Consider the following 25,464-nt stretch of genomic DNA (forward strand, 5'->3'; position numbering starts at 1 on the left):
GCTATTGGTGACATCCTGGATCCTGGTCTTGAGTTCTTCAATTGTGTGTGGATTTGTTTCGTATACTCTTACCTTTAACAGTCCCCATAAGTAAAAGTCACACGTGGACAAGTCTGGTGACCGAGAAGGCAACAAGCCTTTGCTGATTGTTCTCTCTGGTGTAAACATCTCATGCACAAGGGACAATGATGCAGCTGATGTGTGGCAAGTTGCACCGTCCTGCTGAAAGTAACATAACTGACGCTCCTCTTCGGTCAAGTGTGTATAAAACTCCTCCAGGATTCCCATATACACGTCACTGTTCACTGTCGTCTCAAAGAATATGGGCCCAATAACGCGTGTGGCGGAAATGGCACACCAAACACCAATCTTCTCATCATGCAAGGGTACCTGGTGGATTGCGTGTGGATTTTCTGTCGACCAATACCGGTTGTTTTGGGAATTTACGTACCCAGACAGGTGGAACCACGCCTCGTCACTCATGATGAGCATTAGTGGATCCAAGAAACCACTGGCAACATTGCTCAACAGCCATGAACAGAAATGCACCCTCTTCTGCAGGTCAGGCTCCTTCAGTTCTTGCACAACACTTATCCGGTACGGTTTTAACTTCAGTCCCCTTAAAACACGTCTGCAACTTCTCTCACTCGCATGAACCTGTTGACTCAATCTCCTGGTTGACTTTCGAGGACTTCTTGTCATTATCTCCTCCACCTGCATCTTTAATTCAGGTGTGCAGACAGATGGTCGTCTGTTCCTGGGAGCATTTTGAACCGATCCTGTACGCCGCCATTTTTCAATCAATTCCTGAATGGTGCTTTTTGCTGGCACAGAACGTCCTGGAAATTTCTCCCGAAACAAATTCTTTGTTTTCACAAAAGATCCAGTGAGAATGAACCCTTCAACAATGGCAACACGCTCTGGTATCGAATACGGCATTATCACACACTGAAACTCACCCGGCTTAACACAACGAGGCCTTTTTCTCAACTGGTTTCGACAAGTTTCACTGGCTGCGGCTGCACGTGACTGCTGCAGGTCACGTAAGTCGACCCGACCTCGACACGCCATCTCATGGTAGGAAGGTATATAATTTAAGTGTTGCCAAAAACACAATATACCAGAATATTACGACGGGCCGGTTTTACGTGCCCCACCCTGTACAACAGTCCGTACCGACTTTTCATTTAGAATCTTCTTCATTGTTGAAATGACTGGATTGTTGAAATGTATATCTAAACCTTTAACAATATAACTATTTCAACAATGAAGAAAACTCTAAATAAAAAATCGGCACAGACTGTTGTATTTGATAGGGTAGGAAGTTGCTTTTCTAAAAAATTTGGTCTCTAGGTTCAAATTTGTAAGAGAAATTGTAAATTTTCGTGAAAGGTAAAAAATACACGAGAGAGATACGAAGACTGTAGTTACACCTATTGGCAAAACTTGTCGCTTTACACCAACCTTAAAGCTCTGATTGTTTACAACTGTGCAGTATGAGTAACAAAATGAAACACACAAGCATGTCGGAGTTTGTACAAGAGCGCTTGCCAAATAAAGTTGGTAATCTTCAAAGAAATGAATACAGAAATGAGGCTCCGTCGAAGGTTCCGGGCTAGAGCGCTTGCTTTTGCTTGCGTGGTCGTGGTTTTCAATTCTACTAGGAGCTCATCGCCTCAGATTCAAGACCTGAGTATTTATTTTCCTATTTCTCGTACGTGAGACGGTATCTCAGCAGTAGTGGAACATGTAACATTTGTCAATTAGCTACAGTTGATATCAACACACACATTGGCCACATTTCAATATCGATCATGCGATCCCACTCCGGGCATTCCTTTAGTTTACCCAGTTTCTTAGTGAGTCCCCTTGCACAATTTCAGCTTGGCCTCAATTGTTGCATCCTTATTGGTATGCAACCGTGATCATTTTTCATCGGATCGATGAAATATTATTGGTGAATTGACAATGGCTTTCAAGTTCTTGATGCTATTCCTTACATTTCCGACGCTTTGAACTCACGTTTACTGAGGATGAGTGCATCTCTGGACATTTTCGTTACGTGTTTCCACACATGTGAATCACCCTGCTTCATCAGTTGTGCTCTACCGACACTGCAGATGTCTTTCTAGAGCATTTGAGTACAAATTCGTTACACTTAATACTCAGAATGTCACTGTTGGCCAGCATCCGTACCTGGCGAGTATGCAACCACACACAACGGGCATGAAGGTGTCCGCCATTTTGTATTTGTTCCAGATATCGACTTAATACAAACGAATTATTGTTACCTGGTAGAAACCCTATCAATTCATACCCATTTAGATCAATTTTAATTTGGCAGATTATCTGGGACTCCCTACGTTCCTTTGGGGAATCCCTTGCGCGTGCATGGTAGGATTGTGAAATATCCAAAATTGAATACAGTAGATATGACTTCTTCAGTGAATTTTTTATCCGCGCTCTTTACGTTGGATAGTTTCCGAACTATTGGCGTCCGAAAGTCATTTTCCCACGCTTTCGGCACCTTGTAGATCTGAAACTACGTCCGATAGCCGAAAGTTCAAGAGAACTTTTTTTTCTTATGTCAGTGTCAGGAGTCACCTCCCAAGAGTTGTAACACTTATTTTGCAACACCCGATATATATATTTACAAGTTTTGCGTTTCGTTCCGCCTGCAATGGAACACGGGAAGGGGCCCTTTTCAATTTTTTTCGGGAAGGCTTGAATATTACGCTACCAACTCCAGCCATGAGCGTCATTTCAGATTTTGTTTGGGGGGGCAAGACCCCTTGATTTAAGTAAAATTTCTCGTTTTTCACTGATTTACCATTATTCTTTTGATAAAATCTATATAAATCTCAAACTCAGGGGGGCAATTGCTTCTCCCTGCCCCCTTAATGACGCCCCTGACTCCAGCCTTCAAGATTTAGAATGCATAACGATCTACGATGGTTCAAACTCTACGTTCAACTATAGGTAAACATCTCATATAGTTAATAAAAAATATTTTATGTATAAGTTAAGCTATAATTATTATATATTAGAAGAAAGACGTTAAGCCAGGTCTAGCGCCTGACAACAATGGTTCCATCAAGTGTGGAGTGGTATATGACCCCGCTGGCAATACTGTAGGCATTTGATATTTACCAGGTTAAAGCAGCGTTGCCAGAGCTACTTATTTTGCAGAAGATCTGCTTTTTCCACGTTCTAATGATTTACTGTGAAAGAAAATGACAAATGAGCAATCTCCTGCTTTCTCCTTATCTCGAGAAGTTAAAGAAATATATTATTATTAATATTAAATTTCCATTTTCTTTCCTAACATTCCGCCAAGTAATTCCATCGTCACTTATGAAACAAATACAACTTCACGTATTATCAAGCATACAAACGACAAATTCTCCATTTCGCACGGTAAATTTCTCAAAACTTGGACTAAAATTACGACATGCCCCCTTTCCCGGTTTCCTATGGTGACTCGATCATCTTGTGCCTTTGTTTGCCCTCGGGTAATTTGGAAGCGGATCCATGGTTCCCAAACAAATCACGAGCTTCAGTTAGCTTAGTTCGGGGAAGGTTTTAGAACACTGATCCTCTCACGTGAGTCAGATTGACTGCTTTCTGTACAACAAATGGTTGTACTTAATCCACACGCACTATTGCCGAGCGAGTGAAAGCGCGTTTGAAGCCCCGCAGGGCACGTTGCTTCTACGTTTATTACAACTCAATGGAGAGGGAGAGTGTTCTCGAACCTTGCTACTCGTTCCAGAGCAAGCAGGATGGGGAAGGGGGGCTTCGGCACTTTTGTGGCAATATATGTCGGTGTTCCGGGCAGGCGGTTAATACACTTATGTCGTTTGGGTGATTGGGACTGTGATATTATAAAGTTTTTGCAGCGTCATGGTGTGTTAAAACGTATAATCAACTATGTGACGTGTGGAAAAAAAAGTAAAAATTCAAAACAAACGAATTTCTCCTCGCAGCGGGCCATTTGTACCCGGGAAACCAGTGAAGCCATTTTGAAAGTAAGAGTTATTACAATTATTTAAGTGTTTTTGAAGGTGAAAATTATTGCGGATGTCTTATGTATTTTTACACTATCCTTGTTTAGGCGTATGCCCCCGTCGCTGACGCGCCTGCTCCCTACGGACGCACCTTGCTCCGCTCGGGCCCCCTGCTGCGCTCCTGCCCTGACTCGGTTAGATAGCATTCGTGCTTTTAGTGGCCACCTAGCACAAATTAGTTCGTGGTTTATGCATTAGCTCCTCTTTTGTGCATGCTCTGCAAGAAGAAATCGGAAAACGAATGTGTGAAAATTCGGTAGAGCCGTCTGCTCGAATAATGCCGCAGCTTTTTACACAGTGAAACTGGAGGGGCGTTCCTAGACTTCTCCATTATTTTGGATTAACTTTAGTTGCTCCCCTTCGTTTTGACAAGACATCTGCAAAATTTGTAGGAGAAATGAGGTAAGGAATGGTGATTTTGAGTTCTTACTACTGCTACTATTACGACTATACCACGGTAATGAATTTCAAGAACACAACGAGCGTTGCGGGGCTACTAACCCACCTTCGTTCACTCGGCAATACTGCGTGAATTAAGTAGGCTATTGAACTTATTCGTAGGTTTGATAGAGCAGGGATACATCTAAAAGGTAATAGTACTCTGTGAATTAAATATTTCGATTTTTTTTTCTAGGTTTGATAGTGGAGGGGAATAATTAAAGTTAAGCCATTATTTGCAACTACCATCGGTATCTCTCCCCCGTTCTCGATTTTAATGGAGCGGAAATCAGGATCAAAAAGCTACAATTACATAAGTATTCAATTAACTATCAATGTACACAAGGGTATAATGCAAGTAAACTTCACAGCAAATCTTCACTTGCAGTAGCACAGTATTTAAACATGAGTTCGAGTACATATTAAATACACAAGTCACATTGTGGCCAATGTTACAAAACATATTTTTACATTGGTTTTATTAACCAATATATATTAACATCGAATAATGATAGAGATGGACCAGTGATAAGTTATTTTGATTTTTTTTTTTTTTTTTTTTTTTGTTCTGATTGTTCACTTCATAGTAACAACTGAAAATAGACAGTAGGAATTACGGCTCATATAAGATAATTAAGATGTGTGTGTGTGTGTTTTTACGCATATAAAGACATATTCTGCTGTAGAAACTGATTAATTTTGTATGCCACTTACAAACATTTTGTATGCCATTTACTGTATACGAACATTCTCAACAACAACAGTCAAACAATACACGTTTAAAATATAAATTATCTCTACATCTGGATACTTACGTAATTATCTTAATTATCCACTTCTACCTATATACGAAACTTGCTTCTACCTTAGCACCTGTACAAATGGCGACCTGGCGCGAAATTTCTAAAATTAGACTTTTGTGCCACCTGTTGGTAGAAACTAGAACTGATACACTTGCTACAAATCTCCAGCAAGCCTCCGAGGTAAGTAAGGGCCATATGCATAGTCGACCACGTAGGGGTCCCCTAGACGAACCGTACCTGTGGGCTTCCTCAACCTTCCCCTTGACTGTGCAATGCATAAAGCTTCCAAAGTGATCCCTCAGGTACGGTTAACACTGAGAGCTGATTGGTCTAGTACACCTCGAGCGAGGCTAAAATTTTGTCCAAAAAAAGGTGAAGGTAGAACTCCGAAACTCAATTCTACTATGATAAGGAATTAACATCGAAGCAGCAACTGCATGGATACAACGTATGCTATATAAAAAAAATGAAATAAATGTTCTGAACTTTGTTCTTGCCAAGGCGGAAAAATAATGGTGTAGATTAGGAATACAGTGCTTTTGTTTTTAATTTTCAGATAAAGTCTGTTAACTTGAAAATTGTTATAAAGTGATATAAAGCGGAAAAAATATCGGTGTAGATTAGCAATACATTTCTTTTTTAATTTTCAGGTAAAGTCTGTTAACTCGCAAAAAGAAATATGGATATGTAGCTAGAAAACGTGTGAGGCTGTAGCTTTACAATAGAGATCCCACTAGAAATAAATTACATATACACTGCAATTTTTAGGACAAAATCAGCCGATAGTATTTTTGTGAATGTATTTTCTAAACAATTTGCCAGTAAAAGTTAACCTTAGGAGGGCATAAAAGTTATGTCTATAAATACAGTATTTTTGGGGGGATATTCCATGCAAATAGCGTAAAACTTCTTATTTACTTATTCCTAGAGTGTTATCATCTAATTGCGTACAATTGTATAAGACATACATACATACAGTGAAAGCCAGACGTCTCAAAACCACGCACCAAACTTTGCAAGCTGCTTATTACAAGCAATTTTTGCATCTACTACGGTTTAATGCCAAGGTGAAGCTGGAGGGCTACAGTCGAGGTCCGTCTGTAGGGAACGGGCGAGTTTGCGATGGTGTGTAAACGAATTAGGGGTTCATTCGAGCAGACACTTTTACGAAATAGAAAATTTATAGGTAAAATATGATGTGAAGCCCTACATTTTTCGTGAAGGAATGAAAGAGTAAATATAAGTAATTACCATCAGTGGCAGCATATTGAAATGATTTAAGTGATAATGAAAGTATTGTATGTGTAAGTGTGCTCTTCCACTATCTTCGTATATACGTATACCCCCATCGCTGACGCGCCTGCTCCCTATGGATGCACCCGCTCACTATCACTCTGAGCCGCCTGATGCGCTCCTACCATAACTCAGGTAACATTCGTGCTTTTAGCCACATAGCACAAATTGATTCGTATCTTATGTACTGTAGTTTTTATGTTATACGCCCACACTGTATTTATACTGAGCCCTCCTGAAGTTAATCTGCAAGTAGTAATGGAGCTCTTCATATAGACATACTTTGCTAAAAGAAATACAAAGCTCTAACTTAACCTGAAAATGTAAGAAATGTGTAAAAATTTGATAGAACTGTTTACTCGAATAATGATCAAATTAGTATAAAAAATATGCATCTATCTGTAGTAGGTGGTCACTAGAACCTAGTTTTGCATTATAATTGCATAATTATGAGCCATACTTCTTAACATTGTTTCCATAATCACGTGAACCGATGCATACTTTGAGCAATTACAGCGCGTCGATAAACAGGAGTTCGATGATTTCCACTTGTCTTTCCTTATACGCATATCACCAACACTAATGTGCCTGCTTCCGCGGACAAAATCATGCGTGATCCCTCAAATTGTGCCCAGATTGGAATCGGAATAAATGCAAACTTATCCTGTGTTGGGCATGGTTTTTCGCACTTATTTATTTATAATATATAAGTTTGCAAGCATATTATAAATGTGTACGCAGCTGGTGGTCAGGTAAGAAACCAAGAATGCAGAAGACGTTAGATCATTAGTGAAAAAAAGGGATGTTAGCGCTCCTCAACTTTACCTATGCAGAGAAATGTAGGAAAAGGAAACAGGGAGAAGGATGTAAAACACATTAGAATAACATTTTCACGATGAAATATGTGTAACTATTGAGTCAATTTTTCCCATCAGTGATGATTCCTGTTTTTTGGCGATTTCAATATGTTGCGGATGAAATGTATTAGTACCGAAAATACTGAGAATTCACATTGAGCACGATAGGCTATGTGATCCTGAGGGAATGTTATGGTTCTCGGGGACCCCCCCCCCGGCCGATCCTTGAAATCACCACTGGACCCCTAGAATCAATTCTGAAGCTATTCTACAATCTAATCTAAAATCTACTTCAGTTCCAATACTGTAACAAGTATCTCTCGCTTATTTTATTTAAAGTAAAAGTTGTTAGTCCATTCTTTGACCTTGTATTCAATATTTGTACGAGCGGAAGCAAAATATCCTGCAATCTTCTTTCAGGAATTGGTATATATTTTTAAATTGGTTGCCATCAATATGTCATTTATTATCGCTTAATCAGCTCAACGAATTCGGTAAACTCATTAACATACTCAAATCTTTTGTCAGCACGGAGTATATGCATTTTATACAACAACAGAAACTGCTACGGGCTAGCAAAGGGTGCGTTGAAGCACCCCTAGCCATCCTCTTGACTTACGGGAAGGTTGCGAGCTTGTTTGACCCTGCGGGAGAACTCTGCAACGCAAATTATCACGTGTCCCGTACGTAGCCCCTAAGTAACCCGCAGAATAACTATGCATATGGCCCTAAAATCTAGAAAGTGAAAATCAAATTACGACATTTGCGGGTAACTCTTTCAAAAAGCCTGCAGCAGGTGTACAGTGCACGGAAAGTCTAGCAAGTTAAAATCAAATATAATGAAAGACTTGCTGCAAACCAACATGCTATTAGGGTAAGAAGAGGAAATTTTTCTGTATGCAAACACAAAGCTCTGTAGAGCATATAGAGCTTTGCTGTACATAATATGAATACAAGGATACAAGTGTACGTCATCTTCTATGTTCATGATAGTTGGCGATCTTTATGACTTACTGTAAGAGTTACGAGTACGCCTATGTGTTGTTTAGATCGGGACTTGGATTGGAAGCAGGGGTAAAAGTGTGGGGGATTCGGGAGATGTCGTTACCCCACTTCCGAAAAATATCTATGCTGTTCCTCACTTCCTAAAAAATTACAATAGGCGAAGATAGGCACGGGGCACGGTGTGACGTCATGCGTCACCCTTCCTTTTCAGAATCACTTTTACCCGTGGTTGGAAGCAGGCACGTAGCCAGGATTTCGTGAAGGGGGGGGGGGTCCGAGACATGAAATACTGTGGTCATCACACAAGGGGCTCGATCATTCTAAACTATTTTACTGGAACATATATTGGTTCGTTTAACCAGGATTTCGTAACGGGGGGGTCGTGACATGAAATTCTGGAGGACCAGGAGCTCTATCAATCTAAACTACGTTACTATCAACATATATTGGTTTGTTAGGACAATAAAATGAGGATATGTTGGTAAGTATTTTAATAACAAATTATGAAGAAATCTCGAGTAAAATAATTTAAAAAAATGTGTTGAAAAAGATTTTACAATATTTACGTCCTTTCTCTGTTCATTCAAATATAACAATTTTCCTTTCAATATGATCTCAACTATTATAAAAAATACATATTCACTATTATAAAACGTACATACTCAATAATGTCATAACAAATATTTTACAATATCTGCGTTCCTCTCTCTGTTGAATCAAATGTTAACAGAACTATCTTTCCACGTATTTTTTTGTTTTTATTATTTCATCAACTACTGTCTGTTCCAAATGATAGGTTAAAGGAGCAGTAGAAAGTTGTTTTTGAAATAACATATTTGATACTGGGAAGGATGCGATGACCAAAATTATGCTAGAAAATGTCCACGGTGTTACACAACGGCACAATGTTTTTGGAAGTTTGAAATAACAATGACTAGTAGTAGAAATTCTGAGAATTCCGTAACTTTTCTAGAAATTTCAAATTACCTGATTCTTCCAGGATATCTCGCTCACCTCGCCACCATGTATTGCAAGTAATACAAATTTCCTCATAAGAAAGAGTAACCAAAAGCTTCCTGTAGTTTTTATTTTTAACGCTGATCCTTCTTTTTTTCATTTCATTTTGTTTCATCCTTCCTTAATTTTTTTTTTATTTCTGGTCTCGAAGGGGGGAAGTTCGGACCCCCCCTTGGCTCTGTGCTTGTTGAAAGAGTAGCTTAGATCACGTCTCAACGATCGTCAACGAAAAATTGTCTTATGTTACAATTATGTGTGACTTTATCATATAGCTATACTATCGCTAGGTGCATGATAAGATATTTTCCCACCCCACTTTGCTCTTTCACTACGTCTTACTTCAGACACGTGTGTATCAAACATTATTAATATAAAGGGGACATGAGAGTCTTCGTGCCTCCAAAAGATTACCTAATCATCGGAAAAGATTTTCTTTATGAAACTTATTTTGAAGTAGGCATAATTAAAATTCAAATTTATGTTTTGTATGTTTTATTTTATTTTGAAATTAAAGTAATAATTAATTCTGGACCGCTTGTTTGGACCACTGTCCCCTTAATAATGGTAATTTTTTTTGCCCCACCCCCCCTGGATTTGCACTCAAACGTCGTCACTTTTTTGTGTCTACTGCTTTCTCCTGTTTTTTATCTTCGAGTCTTCTGCTTTTCCAACTGACCAGTCTGGCAACCCTGGGTTAAACAATAACAAGAACGAAACGTGATGAAAAAGTGTTCAATGTGAAGGAATTTCAATTATTAAATTCTGCCTTTTAGACTGAAAATGAGTAATATTGATTCCATTGGTTATAGTTAAGGAGCCGTACTTCCCATTTAGGGAAGGACGAGAAACGCCATACTTTCAGGAATTATTCATTGACTATCTAGGATGTTAAAAAGTAGGTAATAGACTGAGTTCTTGCCCTTGTACTTAGGGTGTTTAGGTAGTGCAACAGTAAGATGTATCCTCGTGCACGGGAGATGAGAAGTAGCTGTTCTTAACTATTACCATTCCATTATAAGAGCATTCAAGTGAATGATAAATTAGCAGTGGTATTCTAATAACAACATAAAGAGAAATTTTACTTCGAAAGTAAAGCTGGGAGTGTTGACATTGTGCCACTCAAAATGTATACAAAATTGACTGGGACTAATCTACATTTCCAATAATGATTTATTTAAGTTAGTAATATAATGCAGAGCAATTTCGATGATTTCATGGAGAAATGAAAGAGTAAGAACATTAAGGTAAAAAAAAAACAAGGCTTTTTTTTTTTTTTTTTTTTGTATTGTAATAAGGTACTGTCCTAGTTTAGGTTAACACATTTGGAATGGTATTTAGTATCTCCCTCAACTCGTTTCATGGCTCCAGAACCATGTACCTTGTTTTTGTCTAAATTGTGATAAAGGTAGAAGAAAGAAACGGGTCGTGCGGGGCTTCTAAGCCCCTTCGCTCGCTCAGCCATTTTTGTGAAGTAACACTGGAGATCTTACATGTGCAAGATTGGGGGAGAATTCCAAGTTTCTTTACGTATTTCAACTATTTAAAAGATAAGATTTTGTACCCCACGAAAACGCCCATTTAAATTACATGAGAATTCCTTCATCCCTCTTTAGGCCCTTTAAAAATTAAAAATATTCACTTCTGGCAATTTTTTTGTCTGTTAGTCCGGGATAGCTACAATCATGCAAAATCATTCTAATCTTGTCAGAAGTGCCTAAACATTTTGGGGTACCGAAAATGCCCTATACAAATATAACATGGGGAGGATTTTTCAGTTCTCCATAAAACCACACTAAAGTTGGATTATTTTTTTGTTTGTGTGATTTACTTATGTAACAAACGAAAACGTACAAGTATACCGAATTTCAAGTTTGTGTTCCAATTCCAAGTACCTAAAATATGAGATTATAAGTCCAAAAAGGCCCATATAAATAGCATGGAGAATTTCTTCATCTCCCCTTTAGACCTCCTAAAAATTAAAAATATTCACTTTTTGGCAATTTTTCTGTCGGTTAGTCCCGGAAAGCTACAATCATGTCAAAATTTAAACTTTCTCTGTCAACCGGAAGTGCCTCTTTAATTTATGTCAGTTCATGTAGTTTTATATATAGTTAGGGTGTTTCAAAATGTCAAATGAAATGAAATGTCTTCCAGTGTAAAATAAATAGTTTTATTGTTGAAGTGCTCCCTTCCAATGCTTTGTACGTTCAATTGCGGGAATTTCATGAGCACTTATTTCACGACGAATTTTCCCCAAAAATGCAGCTTGCTTTACTATACATAGAAACTCCACTAGTACGAAGTTTGAATTCAGCACTCGAAATAGCAAGCGTTACGTAGTCTTCGGAACTCCGCTTCTTAAATTTGACAAGAATTTTTACGCTATTGTTATTGTTGACTCTACAACATGCTTATTTGAAGAGTAGCAAGAAATGACGGAACTAAACTGTTATTGTTGGAAAATCAAATTTTACTGAAGAGTACTTGTTACCATAAAAGGTTAGAAATAATACTAATAGTTTTACTAGTTTAATTACATATTGACAGGTAGTACCGGCACCTATGGCCTTAAACCCGTCAACGTGTGGGTGATAACGTCTCTCGGCGTTGCCGAGCCGGCGAGCAATCCTTTCATGGAAAGTATTTTTTAAAATATAAAATTGGATATTTTACTTCAAATAGATATAAGCATAATCCATACATAAATTTGTTCTTTAAGCTTTTTTTTTTTTAAATCTATTCAGTGCATTCAGAACTTTGTAACGGTCTTATATTGAATGCTGTATATATTAAAATGAAAGCATCTAATTCGCCTAAGGAAAGCCAAAAATCTGACAAAATTAACTTTTAGTGTGATCACCATAGCTGTACCGATAATATACTAACAAAAAACTCAAAAACCCAGTTGGGTTGTAAAGTGGGTATTTTCAGGTGGGTCCAACCCCCCCAAAAAAACAGTGTTTTTTTTTTTTGGGCTGGGCCCACCTGGGCAAACCCTGATTTAAATATCAGTAAATACTGTTTCGTTCCAGTATAAACGGCATTATTTAAGGTATAAGGCAGTGCAGAAACACTGATTGTTTTTTTTTTTTAATTGATTTAATTCGTTACATAAAGTAGGGCCTACAATCTTTTTTGTATTTAATTTTACAAGAATGTAGCCTATGGTTAATCACAGTAATCTATTATAAAGGACAACTATGTTACTTTTCCTTCGTTTTTCATTAGTCTGAAAGCAGGACACAAAATAAACAAAGGTAATTTTGTGCCAGTAGGGAAGTTGTTGGAGTAGTAAATAATAAAACCCAAAATTATAGCTCTTTTCAGAAAGTTCTATTGATTTTACAGGGCAGCGATACCCAATAATGCCTAATTAAATATCAAATTATACGACCGGATTTGGTGGTGACCAATATCACAAAGTTAATCGAAATAACCCACGAATAATAAGATATTCCTCTCGGTACAAAGGTAGGTCTACTGATATTTATGTAATATGTACCTTGCAGTTTCAATCACTGAAGATTGTTTATTTGCTTATATACTTTATATGTTAGAATTACCCCGTTAATCAATAGGTTTTATCGGTAGTTGTCAAGGGTGCCGATTTCTCCGTAACTTTGGGGGGGGACATTCATAACAAATACATATAACAGTGCATATAACAATAAAAATAAATATTCATAAAACTACATGGAGACCCACATCAGCATTTAGGGGGCCCTTGCTCCCCGCCCCCAGGGTCGGCGCCCTTGGTAGTTTTTGTCTTGTAACAGTGCTACACATACAAGAGGAAAAAACCGTTTGGGAAGCGAACTGAGTGCTGTAGTGATTAACACATGGGCATGGTATACCGGAGGGCCCGGGTTCGAGTCCCGCTCCAGCCAGCCACTTTTTCACTTTGTCTGTTATCGAATTCACGTCTACAGAGGATGTGGCGGTTAAAAACTCGGTTGTTTCCTCTCTTATTGATATATATGAAATCACAACCGTCATAGGTGCTCGGTATATGGCCACGAGAATTGTCCAAGCACAGCAGTGGTCTGTGGTACAACCTGCGTGGTCTGATTGGAGAGCACCTATCTCAAGAGTGAAAGAATGGATGGCTGTTCTGGAGATTGGACTGGGTGGCGTAGTGGTTAACGCTTCGTCACAGTATGCCAGAGGTCCCGGGTTCGAGTCCTGGACCATCAGTCACTTTTTCACTCTTCGTGTGTTATAGGGTTTAATTTATCTGGTATCATGGTTTATTCTTTTGTCTTAATTTGCGTTTAAAAAGGATTTAAAAGATCGCAACCTTGACTAAATTCAACTGGTTTGTTTACGAGCATAAGGAACTGGGGGTGAAAGAAGTATCCTCTTTTATGTTTTCTTCATTCAATGGTGCTTTTCCAAGTTCAGAATTCCGAACAGTAGCATAACTCCTCGTTTAATCATAACTTCTCTTCAGATTAAATAAAATAAAATTAGATTTTAAAATAAAATAGATTTAGCGAGATTCTAAGCACCCTTTAATATAAAGAATAAGCTTCAGTCTATTGAAATTCAACAACTTTTGAATTATTACTTTTTTGTTTTCATAAACACAGTTCACAACAGTGGAGACCGTAAAATTCGTGGACGGCCCTGCTAGTCATCTTAGTTACTCTGTGCGCTTCTGAAGCAGTCTCGTCAAGGGGTAGTTCACTTGCGGAAGATAGTGGGAGACTCGGGTTCGATTCCTGGCAGGAGCTCATGTGGTTCGGATTCCACCTTAATCAGTAGGTTCACGTCTCACATAGCCTCGCTGCTGAACGGGGCGTTAAACTCAACTCAACTTGCGGAAGGTGAAAAGTAACATTCTTTGCATGTGCCTTCGTAGCGTATCGTATGCTGGTAATAACGCGTTTCGTATTATAGCTAAAATGTAATAAGTAATAGTAGCCAAAGAACTCATACTTTGACAAATAGAACTAACTTAGTTGTTCAGAAATGATATTTTTTATTATTATTGTCAACCTGGGTTGTCACTCCTCTAAAATAGAAGTTGGAATGTAGCTTTCTCGAATGTAGAGCGCTGGCGCCAAGTGAACTTTGTGGTTCACAAATACCGTATGTGTGGGTTTTCTCGGGGTTCTCCCGTTTCCTCCCACCGTCTTCTTTAGCCTAGTCGGCATAATCGTGGTACGTAAAACTTAAAGGTTTCATTTCTAATGTAGAGCACTTGGAGTAATCCCAGATTGTTAGCATTAGCTCAAGGTACATCTTAAAATACATCTATTGCTAATGTTGAAAGTACGCACCTATAAATGCTATGAGGTACTAATGGGGATCTCAACCACTGTTTTGAAGCGGCAAAAGATAATCGTGTGTGTAAAAGAGAAACACAAATTTGAGTTACATTTAGCATGTATATCGTCTCATAATTATTGTGTATATGTGTGTGCTCGTGTAGCAGATATATATTACGTTATTCAAAAGTGTCTGACATTTCTTTGGTTAGAAAAGGAAAGGTTAACTGGACCATACCTTACGTAGTTTAGTTTATGATGTCGCCCATATTTAGGATGTCCTCTAGTCGAGTGCAGCTACCTTCAATGTTCACACGTTCAGTCTATCTGTTGAACTTGTGAATGTCTGGTTTCGAAGTATCAGTGACTCTGTTTCACTGCCTATTTCTGACTGACTGCGTCTCTGAGTCGCTCTGTTACTGACTACAACGAAGGAAACTGAAGCACTTTCACAACAAAAGGAGCTTAAACTGTAACGTGTGATTTCCAAAATTCGGGCTGAAATCATTACACGTGCGTATGAGATTTTTCTGAAGAAATATTAGTTAACCAATACTTCTTTAAGATTGAGCATCACTCAGAATTCAGCATAACTTACATCAAGGTGTGCGGTGAAATGTGTGTTTGTTTACATCAAAACATACAATTATATTGACAGAAACCATCTCATACAAATTTACATGATTAACTACATTCACAGACTTGTTTTTGTAAAACTGAACACCAACAGAAATAAAGTTTGGTAATCTTCCAGAGTTGAAAATTAATATACAAAACGTTTTCAACATTAATTATTTTCAAGAACACGAGATTAAATAATTAATGTGCAGGTAGTAGCTTTCCTTCGATTACGTCTAGGCTTGCCACTTGTAGCACCTAAAATGTTCCTAACCCATGCTTATTAAATACTCCGACGAAAACAGCACACCAAAACAGTAAATTATTTCCAAGTAAATATCAGCAAAATGAAGTGAAATTTATAGTTTTTCGTCTCACGATTATGCCCTGTAGGCCAAATGAAACGAATGATTACCTTACCTTATCATCTGTAGGCTTTGGCCTCCTCCACAATACGCCTCCATTCTGGTCTGTTCTGCGCTTTCTTCTTCTATCCTCTCTAGATCTGATACCACATCGTCCTTTCATCTGAGTTTAGGTCTCCCTCGTTTCTGTACTGAAATAAAACACTGAAGCTGCTGAACAAGACTGTATTCTTCATAAAAATAAATACTTTACATGTTACGTTTCGATCTTTTAACCAAGATCTTCATCAGACATACAATATGATGAGGAGTGTATGTCTGATGAGGATCTTGGTTAAAAGATCGAAACGTAACATGTAAAGTATTTATTTAGCAACCAGGGCCTAGAGTTGAACGGTATTCACCAGGTTATGGCATATGCTGATGATGTAAATTTAATAGGGGATGATAGGAGAACAGTAGAAATAAATGCAGAGATCTTATTAAATGCTTGCAGGGACATGGGTTTAGAAGTAAATGCAGAGAAAACTAAATACATGGAACTGCGTCGAGACCGTAATACGGCAAATTGTGGAGGCGTTAAAATATTAAATAATACTTTTGATAAAGTGGATACTTTCAAATATTTACGATCAATATTAACAGACGAAAATCATATTCACGATGAAGTTAAATGTCGACTAAAAGCAGGGAATTCGTGTTACTATTCGATTCAAAATCTCTTGTCGTCGCGAATTCTGTCGAAGAATTTGAAGCTTAAAATATATAAAACGATAATCATGCCTGTTGTTTTGTATGGCTGCGAAACATGGTCACTTACTCAGAGGGAAGAACATAGATTAAAAGTATTTGAGAACAAGATCCTGAGACGAATATTCGGACCCAAGAGGAACGGGAATGCGGAATGGCTGAAACTTCATAACGAGGAACTACATAATTTATACGGTTTACCCAACATTGTTAGGGTCGTCAAGTCTAGGAGGCTTAGGTGGGCAGGGCATGTAGCTAGAATGGAAGAAAGTAGAAACGCTTTCAAAGTCTTGACTGGAAGACCCATAGGAAAACGACCATTAGGAAGACCTAGGCGCAGATGGGAGGATAATATTAAGATGGATCTCGCAGAGATAGGAATACAAAGTAGAAACTGGATGCAATTAGCTAAGGATAGAAGTCAGTGGAGAGCTTTTCTGAACGCGGCATTGAACCTCCGGGTTCCATAGGCCATAGAGTTAGTTAGTTAATAGTACAGTCTTGTTCAGCAGTTCAGTGTTTTATTTCTATTCTTATTTGCAGAAGGTTGTGTTGTCAGTTTCTTTACTGAATGTATCATTTCCTTCATGATTTTCTTGAGTATTCTTTTCGTCGTCCATGCGTTCAACATGTCCTATCCATCGAAGGCGTTGCGCTTTTATGAATTTCACCACGTCTTGTCCTTCTAGAATTTCTTCAATTTCCTTGTTGTTCCGTATTCACCATTCTCCGTCAACATCCACAGAGCCGTAAATTGTCCTTAACAGATTCTCATATATATATATATATATATATATATATATATATTATTCCCCCCTCCCCCATATTGCGGCCCATAGCATCGGAAGTGTCACCGTTCATCTCAGCGTCCCCAAAAAATGAGGATTCAGAACTAATGCCGGTCATTTTCGATCATTTTAAAATATATTTTTCTCCCCCTCCCCCAAGTTGCGGGTTTTAATTTGAATTTAAACAGGATTGAAAGTATCAGTGTTCATCTAGACGACCCAAAAATCTATATATAAATTTGACACTGATAATGGCCATTTTCGATCATTTTTATATCTCTTTCTTCCCCTCCCTCAAGTGGCGGGGCTGGTTTATTTATTTATAATAGATTTCAGATACAGCACTAGGCCATTTTACACTGACACATTTTAACATTTTGGATTTAAACCGGATCGGAAATATCACTGTTCATCTGAATAATCCTAAAGACTATGGATTAGACACTAATATTATCATTTTCGATCATTATTATATATAGCTCCCCCTCCTCCATGCTCCTGCACACGGCATCAGAATTGTCACTGTTAATCTGAGCTACTCCTAAAAGTATGGATTCGACACTAATATTAGTCATTTTCGATCATTTAAAAATGTTTATCCCCCTCCCCTACATAGTGCCCTCCCTCTCCCCAACTATCAGTGCTGAACTTTATTAAAACAGCATCAGGAGTGTCACTGTTTCTCGCATCGACCCCGAGAACTATGGATTCAACACTAATATCGGTCATTTTTGATCATTTTTAAATTTCTCTCCCCCTCCCCTACGTTGTATTGTCAAAGTGAATAGCCTAAAGTAATCCCTGCCACTAAACTCATGTGTGTTGAAAATTTGATTGAGATCGGTCGGGTGGTTCAAAAGTGATGAAATCACAAAGGCAGTCTTTTTTTTTTTAATATATCTCCCCCTCCCCTAGGTTGGCTCGTCAAATGAAACGATAAAAGACACCCAAGGCCCGACCGTCATATATGTTGAAAATTTGGTCGAGATTGGTTGGGTGGTTCAAAATTTATTAGGTTTTATTAGTTTTTATTTATACGTCCTCCTCCCCTAGGATCTACCGTTAAAGTGAAGTTACAAAAATGTTTCCAGATCCGAACCTTGAAAAGTTGATTGAGGTCGGTCGGATAGTTCAAGAGTTATTAATTTACAAAAATAGTCACGTTCAGTCTTATATAAATTGGATTTTATATATCTTTTCCTCCTTCTCCTCCCCTACTTTGCTCCGTCAAATTTAAATCATAGAAACGATCCCATGCCTGAACCTCATCTAAGTTGAAAATTTGATCAATATCAATCAAGTGGTTCAGGAGTTATTAAGTTTTATTTATTTTTTATACCCCTCCCCCACCCGTCAGTTGTACCATCAAAGTGAATAACCTAAAACCAGCCCAGCCTCGAACCTCATCCATGTTACAAATTTGATCGAGATCGGTCGGGCGGTTCAGGAGATTTAGTCACAAACATAGTGATTTTCAATTTTATATATATATAAATAAGTATTAAACAAACATAAAAATTTTAACCTATTCTTAATACGAATGTTATATCTACAAATGAAGTAGTTCTATTTTTTCTTTGAATATTCTGATTTCTGTAATAGTGGTAATGTGTGAGGGATCGTTCGTTCGATCCCCCGCAGACATGTAAGTTTGTGATGGCAAGCATTGTGTCTGTAGCTTTTCCTGTAATTCTCTCGATTCCTCCTCCCACATTCTCATTCCATCTGTTATTTCTTGATCATTCACTTTGAAATAATTATGGAAGAATTGGTGAAATGAAACACCTCCTGTAACCTAAAGAGTGTAGATGTTGAATTATAAGGAAGAGGTTACATTAGCTTTGTATATTTCGAGAAGATAGCATAAAATAATGAAGATGATCTATTTTTAACTGAAACAAGATGCCAGTATTTTAGCAATTTACAGTTGATATAGAACAGCGAGAACAGGTTTCTGAAATGAGACCTCCCCTTTTGTGTCATAACAATCTTTACAATATTAGTTTTATATTTTTATATCATTGTGTCATGAATTAAGAGCCTGACGTACTAAAAAAATACAAAATTTACCATTTTTCTTTTGCTTGTTTTTCATAAGTGAAAGGAGATAATGAAATGGAACTTACCACAATCATAGATAATGTTATTCTACAACAGAAAATATAAACCTGAAGACTTTTCAGTGATACTATGCATAGAAATTACAGTGTTGCCAGAACAACATTTCCCCCAAAATCTAAGTTAAGGCTGCGACTAGAGGAACGAATTTAACTGCATTTTATTACGTATCATGTTGTCTTGGAATCATGTGAACTACTTTTTAAATAATAGTTATATTTAGTTTGTAATAAAGTAAACAGTTCTAATATTCAGTTATTAAAATTAAATAATAATGTTATTTAAAAAGTAGTTCACAGGATACCAAAATAACAGATACGTAATTAAATGCAGTTGAGTTCGTTCCTCTAGTCACTGCTTTTACTTAGATTGTGGAGAAAATGTTATTCTGGCAACTCTATAATTTCTATGGATGGCAAAACTGAAAATTCTTCAGGTTCATATTTTCTATTGTGGAATAACATTATGTATGATTGTGGTAAATTCCATTTCATTATATCCTTTCACTTATGAAAAACAAGCAAAAGAAAAATGGTAAATTTTATACCATTTTTAGTGTGTCAGGCTCTTAAGCCATTGTTAAGTCTTGGTGTATAGCAAATTTTCTCGATATATATATATATACCTTTGATCTTTTAGTTTTAGCATCCCTTTCAGCAGCAAGGTTGAGTGAGACGTGGACCTACAGCTTAACATGGGATCCGAACCATATGTGCTTCTGTCGGAAGTGGATCCCAGGTCTCCCATGCCACAGTCGCTTACGCTATCCAGATAGACACGAGGGTGCTGTATGAATTAAATACGATCTCACATATTAATGAAAGTACACTATAAGCGTTTTCGCTAAACATTTCATCGTATGGAGACTAAACAAACAGAAATTAAATAAATAAAACAGAGAGAGAACAGAAGTCGTAATGCGTGAAGGTGGACTCCATTTTGCATCTCTGTAACGCCACCTAGTTAATGCCGCCTCACTCGTTGTTTCTCATATATCTATTTTAAGAAGATTTTTTTTTTCGGTGTTATGCTATATACGATGAATTACTTACAGTTGTAAGAACGTCACACAACACAAATTAACATATACAATAAGCTCTTTCGCAAAATGTTTTATTTGTTCACTATAGAAAGTATTGACTTATATATATCATTTGTTATAGATTTAATTCCAAGGAATTCAATAGAAACAGTATTTTGTTTGAAAATTCGATGTATCTTTTTTAAAATAAGAAAGCTAAACTAGTTCGAATACGGGACTTCTGCAAAATATATGAGGCTTCACTATGCGTTTGCATATTACTCAAAACTAGGTAAACGAATTAGACGGGTTTCGATAGTAGACGCCTCAAATGGCCATTGGTTCACCAGAGTCAACTTAGGTCTCTCTCAGAATTGAGATGTACAATTAATTCAGAAAGATATTAATGTCCAGATTTCAGCCTCTTTCTTTATTTGGAAACTCGTCTATGTGGAATGATGTTATTGAGTTTATGTTACGTTTCATTCTTACAACGGGAACTTAGTAGTCTGTCTTGAGCCTACGATAAGGAGAGGATGCACAAGGTACTTATATTCTGCACCCTAAGAGACTATCTTCTCCAGAATCTTGACATTCGAGAATATATTACTATTTTTATATATTTATTGGGTTTAACGTCGTTCAGTTATGCACCGAGGCTAAGAGAGACGGTGATGATGATCACGAATGAAATGGTAAAATCAGAAAGTAGAAGAACCCCAAGAATATCTACGCACGCAGTGTTTCTCCGCCTCACGGCGTACTTAGCGCTATCTGGGAACGAGCCAGGGACACCACGCACCTGAAGTGAGTGCTTTACCACACTGATCCACCGCAGCTTCCGGGAGCAGATGATTTTTAGCGTATAGTTTTGCTGAAGTATTAATACACCTAAATATTCAATCCGTTGGTTAGATTTTAATGTCCCTTTCAACAGCAAGCCTGTATAAAACGTGGACCTACAACTTAACGTGGAATCCGAACTACGTGAGCTCCCATCGAGAATCAAACTCGGGTCTCCTGGGCCAAAGACTTGTACGCTAACCGTATAGTTACGATTAAGTTCGTACCTAAATATTCAAGTTTATTGAATTGTCATCAGATCTCAAAAGCAAGTCTAGAATCAGCTTTTTTTTCGCAGTCGTTGATTCGAGGAATCCCAAAAATTTATACTTAAACGATGTCATAGGTTTATTTTCTGAAATATTTTGTTAAATACTCTTAACTAGAGCTCGGAAAATACCGAGCGCCTAGGCGATTGTAAATACAAGCCTGGTAACTAGCTAATTTAAGGGGAAAACAAGTAGGTTATGTATCAAATTGGATTTCAGAAAAATTAGTACGGTATTTCAAATTGTTAAAATCAGATTTTTTTTTTCTCTCTCGAGCACTGCCCACTACTAAATACATACTACATCTCTTATATTTCACCAGATAGACTTGAGTTTTTCCTGCTGAAAACAGAAGAATCAAAAGAATTGAGCGGCTCGGGAATAAAACGCGATAATCCACATTCCGGTCGAAATTGAGTAATCAGAAAATCCCTGTTCTGCATGACATTCTGGTGATGGCGACTAGTACAAGAAGTTCATTCGGTTGACGGAAGCTGGCAAAAATGCATGGGCTAGGCCTAATTCATGCAACCCACATCATCCTGCAAGTATAGCCTGATAAACCACGTCAAGATGGCGGAAAGTGTTGTGTCGCAAGCTGTATCCAGTGATGCTTAAGAAGACGTGGAAGCACATTCTTCGATTATGAACTTTAGTGACGACAGTGAATTTGTTCCGAATATTATACCCGATGAAAGTAGCTCATCTGATGAGAATGTTGAGAGCCAGATAAGTGATTATGAATATAGTAAACAGTAAATCTGAGCTGAATGCTTGTGTATGTTGGTTGTCAGCTTTTACGTGCACACCATACGAACGAACTGAAAGTTGTACTGGGTCGTTGATAGAGGAGTGGCAATGATGAAACAAATGTTATGAACAAAGAAAAAGTTAATACACGACTATGTACAGATGATATTTGTGAGATACATGGTATTTCTCCAGAAACAACTTTGTGCGTTGTCGTGTTTATCACGCCCAATCCATGCAAACAAATTTCAGGACGCGCAAGACGTGACTGCAATGGGTGCCTCTCTTCAATGCTGAATTCTATAAACAACTTGAAGCTGACAAGAGTAATGAACATGATGCCTCTCTCGATTATTCTGTTTAAATATTCATTTCAGGTAATGTTGTGCAGTGTATTTCCATTCACGTAAAACATGATAACCAACATTTTGAACACTGATACTTTTTTTTTTCAACAATAATATGCTCTGAGTTACGTCGGTAGCGGTGTCGATTCTGAAAAGGAAATACCAACAATTATTAACTTTGTATTTGTGTGTAATATTTTCATTGTGTTTTCAGTACAAATTTTCACAAAATTTCATTTCCGTTTTTCCCGATTTCAACCCTTTGTAGGTTATCATCTTGTACTGCCGAACCGCTCAATTCATGATGTGAATAGAAACGTGCAACAAGAATTTTGGAAATGATCCAAAAAATGGATCAAAAGATTGCGATCTTGGCCAATAATTAGTTTTTGGATCAGGGGCCACAAAATTTTTGAACGGCCCCTAAATCGAGTTTTCGTATTTTCTACAGAATAAGCATATCATATTGAGAAGTGATAGTTTGGGTTTGGTTATGCTATACGTAGTTCTCCAGATATAAGACCTACAAGAAAATCTTTGATTGAAATATATTGGATCTTTTGATCCAAAAATGATATTTTCTTTTAGTTTAACGTCCTACGATTATGTCGTTTAGGCTAAAGATGATTAATGAAACTGAATGATCGTGAAAGTAAATTTTTAATATTCTTCCACCGGGAATTGAACCCAGGACCTCGTGCACTAAAGACACGCGCTATGCACTAGAAATAAAAACGCTCAATATCAATAGTAGTAAATGTATTAGCACAATATTAATGAATTGGTTAGGATTTTTAGGAGCAGTTTTCTTAGAGAAAAAGGTGCTATTTCCCGCAATTATTTGACAACTGTCCTTTTATCTAATTTAATATAAACTAGGTAGCTCTCCCTCTATGATATATATATATATATATATATATATATATATATATTGAACAGACCGTACACACCTATGTTAGGAAGGAAAAAGAGAAAACTGTTGTACTTAACAATACTTAACAACATGAAGCATCTCTAGTTGTTAAATGTACCTGTGTTTCCGTTTGAAAGTAAAATTTCTTTGTAGATGCTAAAAGTTTTCTCCACAACCACAGAGATCCGTGGAGCACACTTCATTTGGAATGGCAACTCTGTAGATGTTGCAAATTCGATATTCGGACTTTCTTGAAGACTAACCTCAAACTTTTCTTTGGCAAAAGCATTTAACTGTTGCCTCACGGAAGTAGGATATCCCACTCTTATTTTTCTAAGTACTGTTGTTCTTAGTTTTTAATGGCAGCTGTCTTATATTTATAACCATAAATATAAAACAATTCTGTCTCCAAACCACAAATCTTCTTTGGCTAAAAACAAAGTTGGTGGGCCTTCAAAATTGCACCTGCGTCGTCTAAATCAAGAGGGAAGCACTATCTGGTAGATCTTGTCAAAATTTTCGCAGAAGGAACAGCACACTTAATCCACGATGACCGGGAAACTTGCAGTTAGAATAAAGTTTTTTGGAAAAAATTACAGTAAAAGAAGGAAATGGAGAAAATGGAAAAAAGTGGGAAAAGGGGTGGAAAAATATATCTTTTCTCAACTGAAAGCATCATTTGACACGTCTGGTACTTTCGGAGACCTCGTTTTTGCTCTTAAAAAAAAAAAAAAAAAAAAATGCACTTTTAAAATTTCTAACCCTACGTAATGAACTATTAACCCTTTTAAATTATATTGTATATTTTCTTACGATAGGTAGTATCTTCATTATTCGATTAAAAAGATACTAATAAAGATTTTACTTCGGATCTTTTTTGTTTTTTTGAAGCCTGGAGGCATTGTAGAGCACTTGACCTATCCTTTCACACCTTTCTGCGTCGAGACATAGGGTGTAATGACGTCATAACTTAAAAAAAAGCAATTTTTTGTTAAGCCTGTTTTTAATATTTTTGGCGGGCTTATTTCATCACTTAGAAGATTGAAATTTTGCACACACATTCAGTGCACCCCTTAGTATATTTTAGATTTCTTTCAGATCTCTACGTTAAAACATGGGGTTCAGAGAGGCAAAAAAGTAATATATATATATATATATATATATATATATATATATATATATATATATATATATATATATATATATATATATATATATATATCGATTTTCTTGCCTCAGGTACACTCATGTCCAAAATTATTGTCACATGTCTATAAATATGTTTTTGTAGGAATATAATTTGATAACGAATTCGCCCGGTATTTTTTTATGTTAGTATGTGCAGGCTCCTAGCTGCCCTTTTTCTTATATTTTGGAAATTTGTGTATATTTGTCGTATATATGTCCATATTTTAATCTTGTCCTTTATTTCCTGTATCTTTCAGTCATTGAATTATTAAAAAAAATGCAAACCAAGGACAGTTTCAGTTATGATTTAAATTGCTACGTATTTGCAGTATGCTAAATGTATCTTAGCATTTTTTTTTTTTTCTGAGGACTAGTCACTAAGTCTCACTATTATTTTTTTTATTTGTTTTCTCGTATCCTCCCCTGCCATGCTCCAGTTTCTTATAACGCAAGCTGTATCAGCATTTTCTTTCAGCAGTGTTTGCAGCAGTATTGGCTGGCCATTGAGGTGTGTTGGTATTCACCAACTTTCCCAGCGCCTTCCAATATTGCTGCACATAATATGCAGGATTCCCACGCGTCCTAGAAAACCTGGAAATAAAAGTGTGTTGTGAAAACGCACAGGAAAAGTCATGGAAAGCAGAAAAAGGATGGAAATTATTTATGGACTGGAAAAGACCTGAAATTTATGTTGTATAACAGTTGTTAGATGTGTATGTATAATTTGCAGAGCTATGATGAATG

General features: G+C 37.2%; 2 protein-coding genes across 6 annotated transcripts in view; one reads left to right on the forward strand and one right to left on the reverse strand.

Moving 5' to 3' along the window:
• LOC145664872 (homologous-pairing protein 2 homolog) overlaps positions 1-25,464 on the reverse strand; it is a 134,025-nt gene that overhangs the window by 60,510 nt on the left and 48,051 nt on the right. Inside the window, exon 1 of one of the 3 annotated variants that reach the window (XM_081731916.1) lies at positions 7,062-7,095. The exons of 1 other annotated variant lie outside the window; for it this stretch is intronic. In XM_081731916.1, coding sequence (XP_081588042.1) covers positions 7,062-7,080 — 19 coding nt within the window. In that variant the 5' untranslated portion in view covers positions 7,081-7,095. Of the gene's footprint in view, positions 1-5,320; positions 5,474-7,061; positions 7,096-25,464 lie in introns of those variants that run through there. One more of the 3 variants, XM_081731919.1, reaches the window with a different exon arrangement.
• Positions 10,208-25,464, forward strand: part of LOC145664870 (uncharacterized) — a 48,722-nt gene continuing 33,465 nt past the window's right edge. Inside the window, exons 1-2 of one of the 3 annotated variants that reach the window (XM_081731914.1) lie at positions 10,473-10,724; positions 12,829-12,951. The gene's annotated coding sequence lies outside the window, so the exon portion shown is untranslated. Of the gene's footprint in view, positions 10,376-10,472; positions 10,725-12,828; positions 12,952-25,464 lie in introns of those variants that run through there. The other 2 variants (XM_081731915.1, XM_081731913.1) reach the window with 2 other exon arrangements.

The sequence above is a fragment of the Thermobia domestica genome, chromosome 11 (genome assembly GCF_964235325.1).
Source record: "Thermobia domestica chromosome 11, izTheDome1.hap1.1, whole genome shotgun sequence".
Classification (NCBI taxonomy): Eukaryota; Metazoa; Arthropoda; class Insecta; order Zygentoma; family Lepismatidae; genus Thermobia; species Thermobia domestica.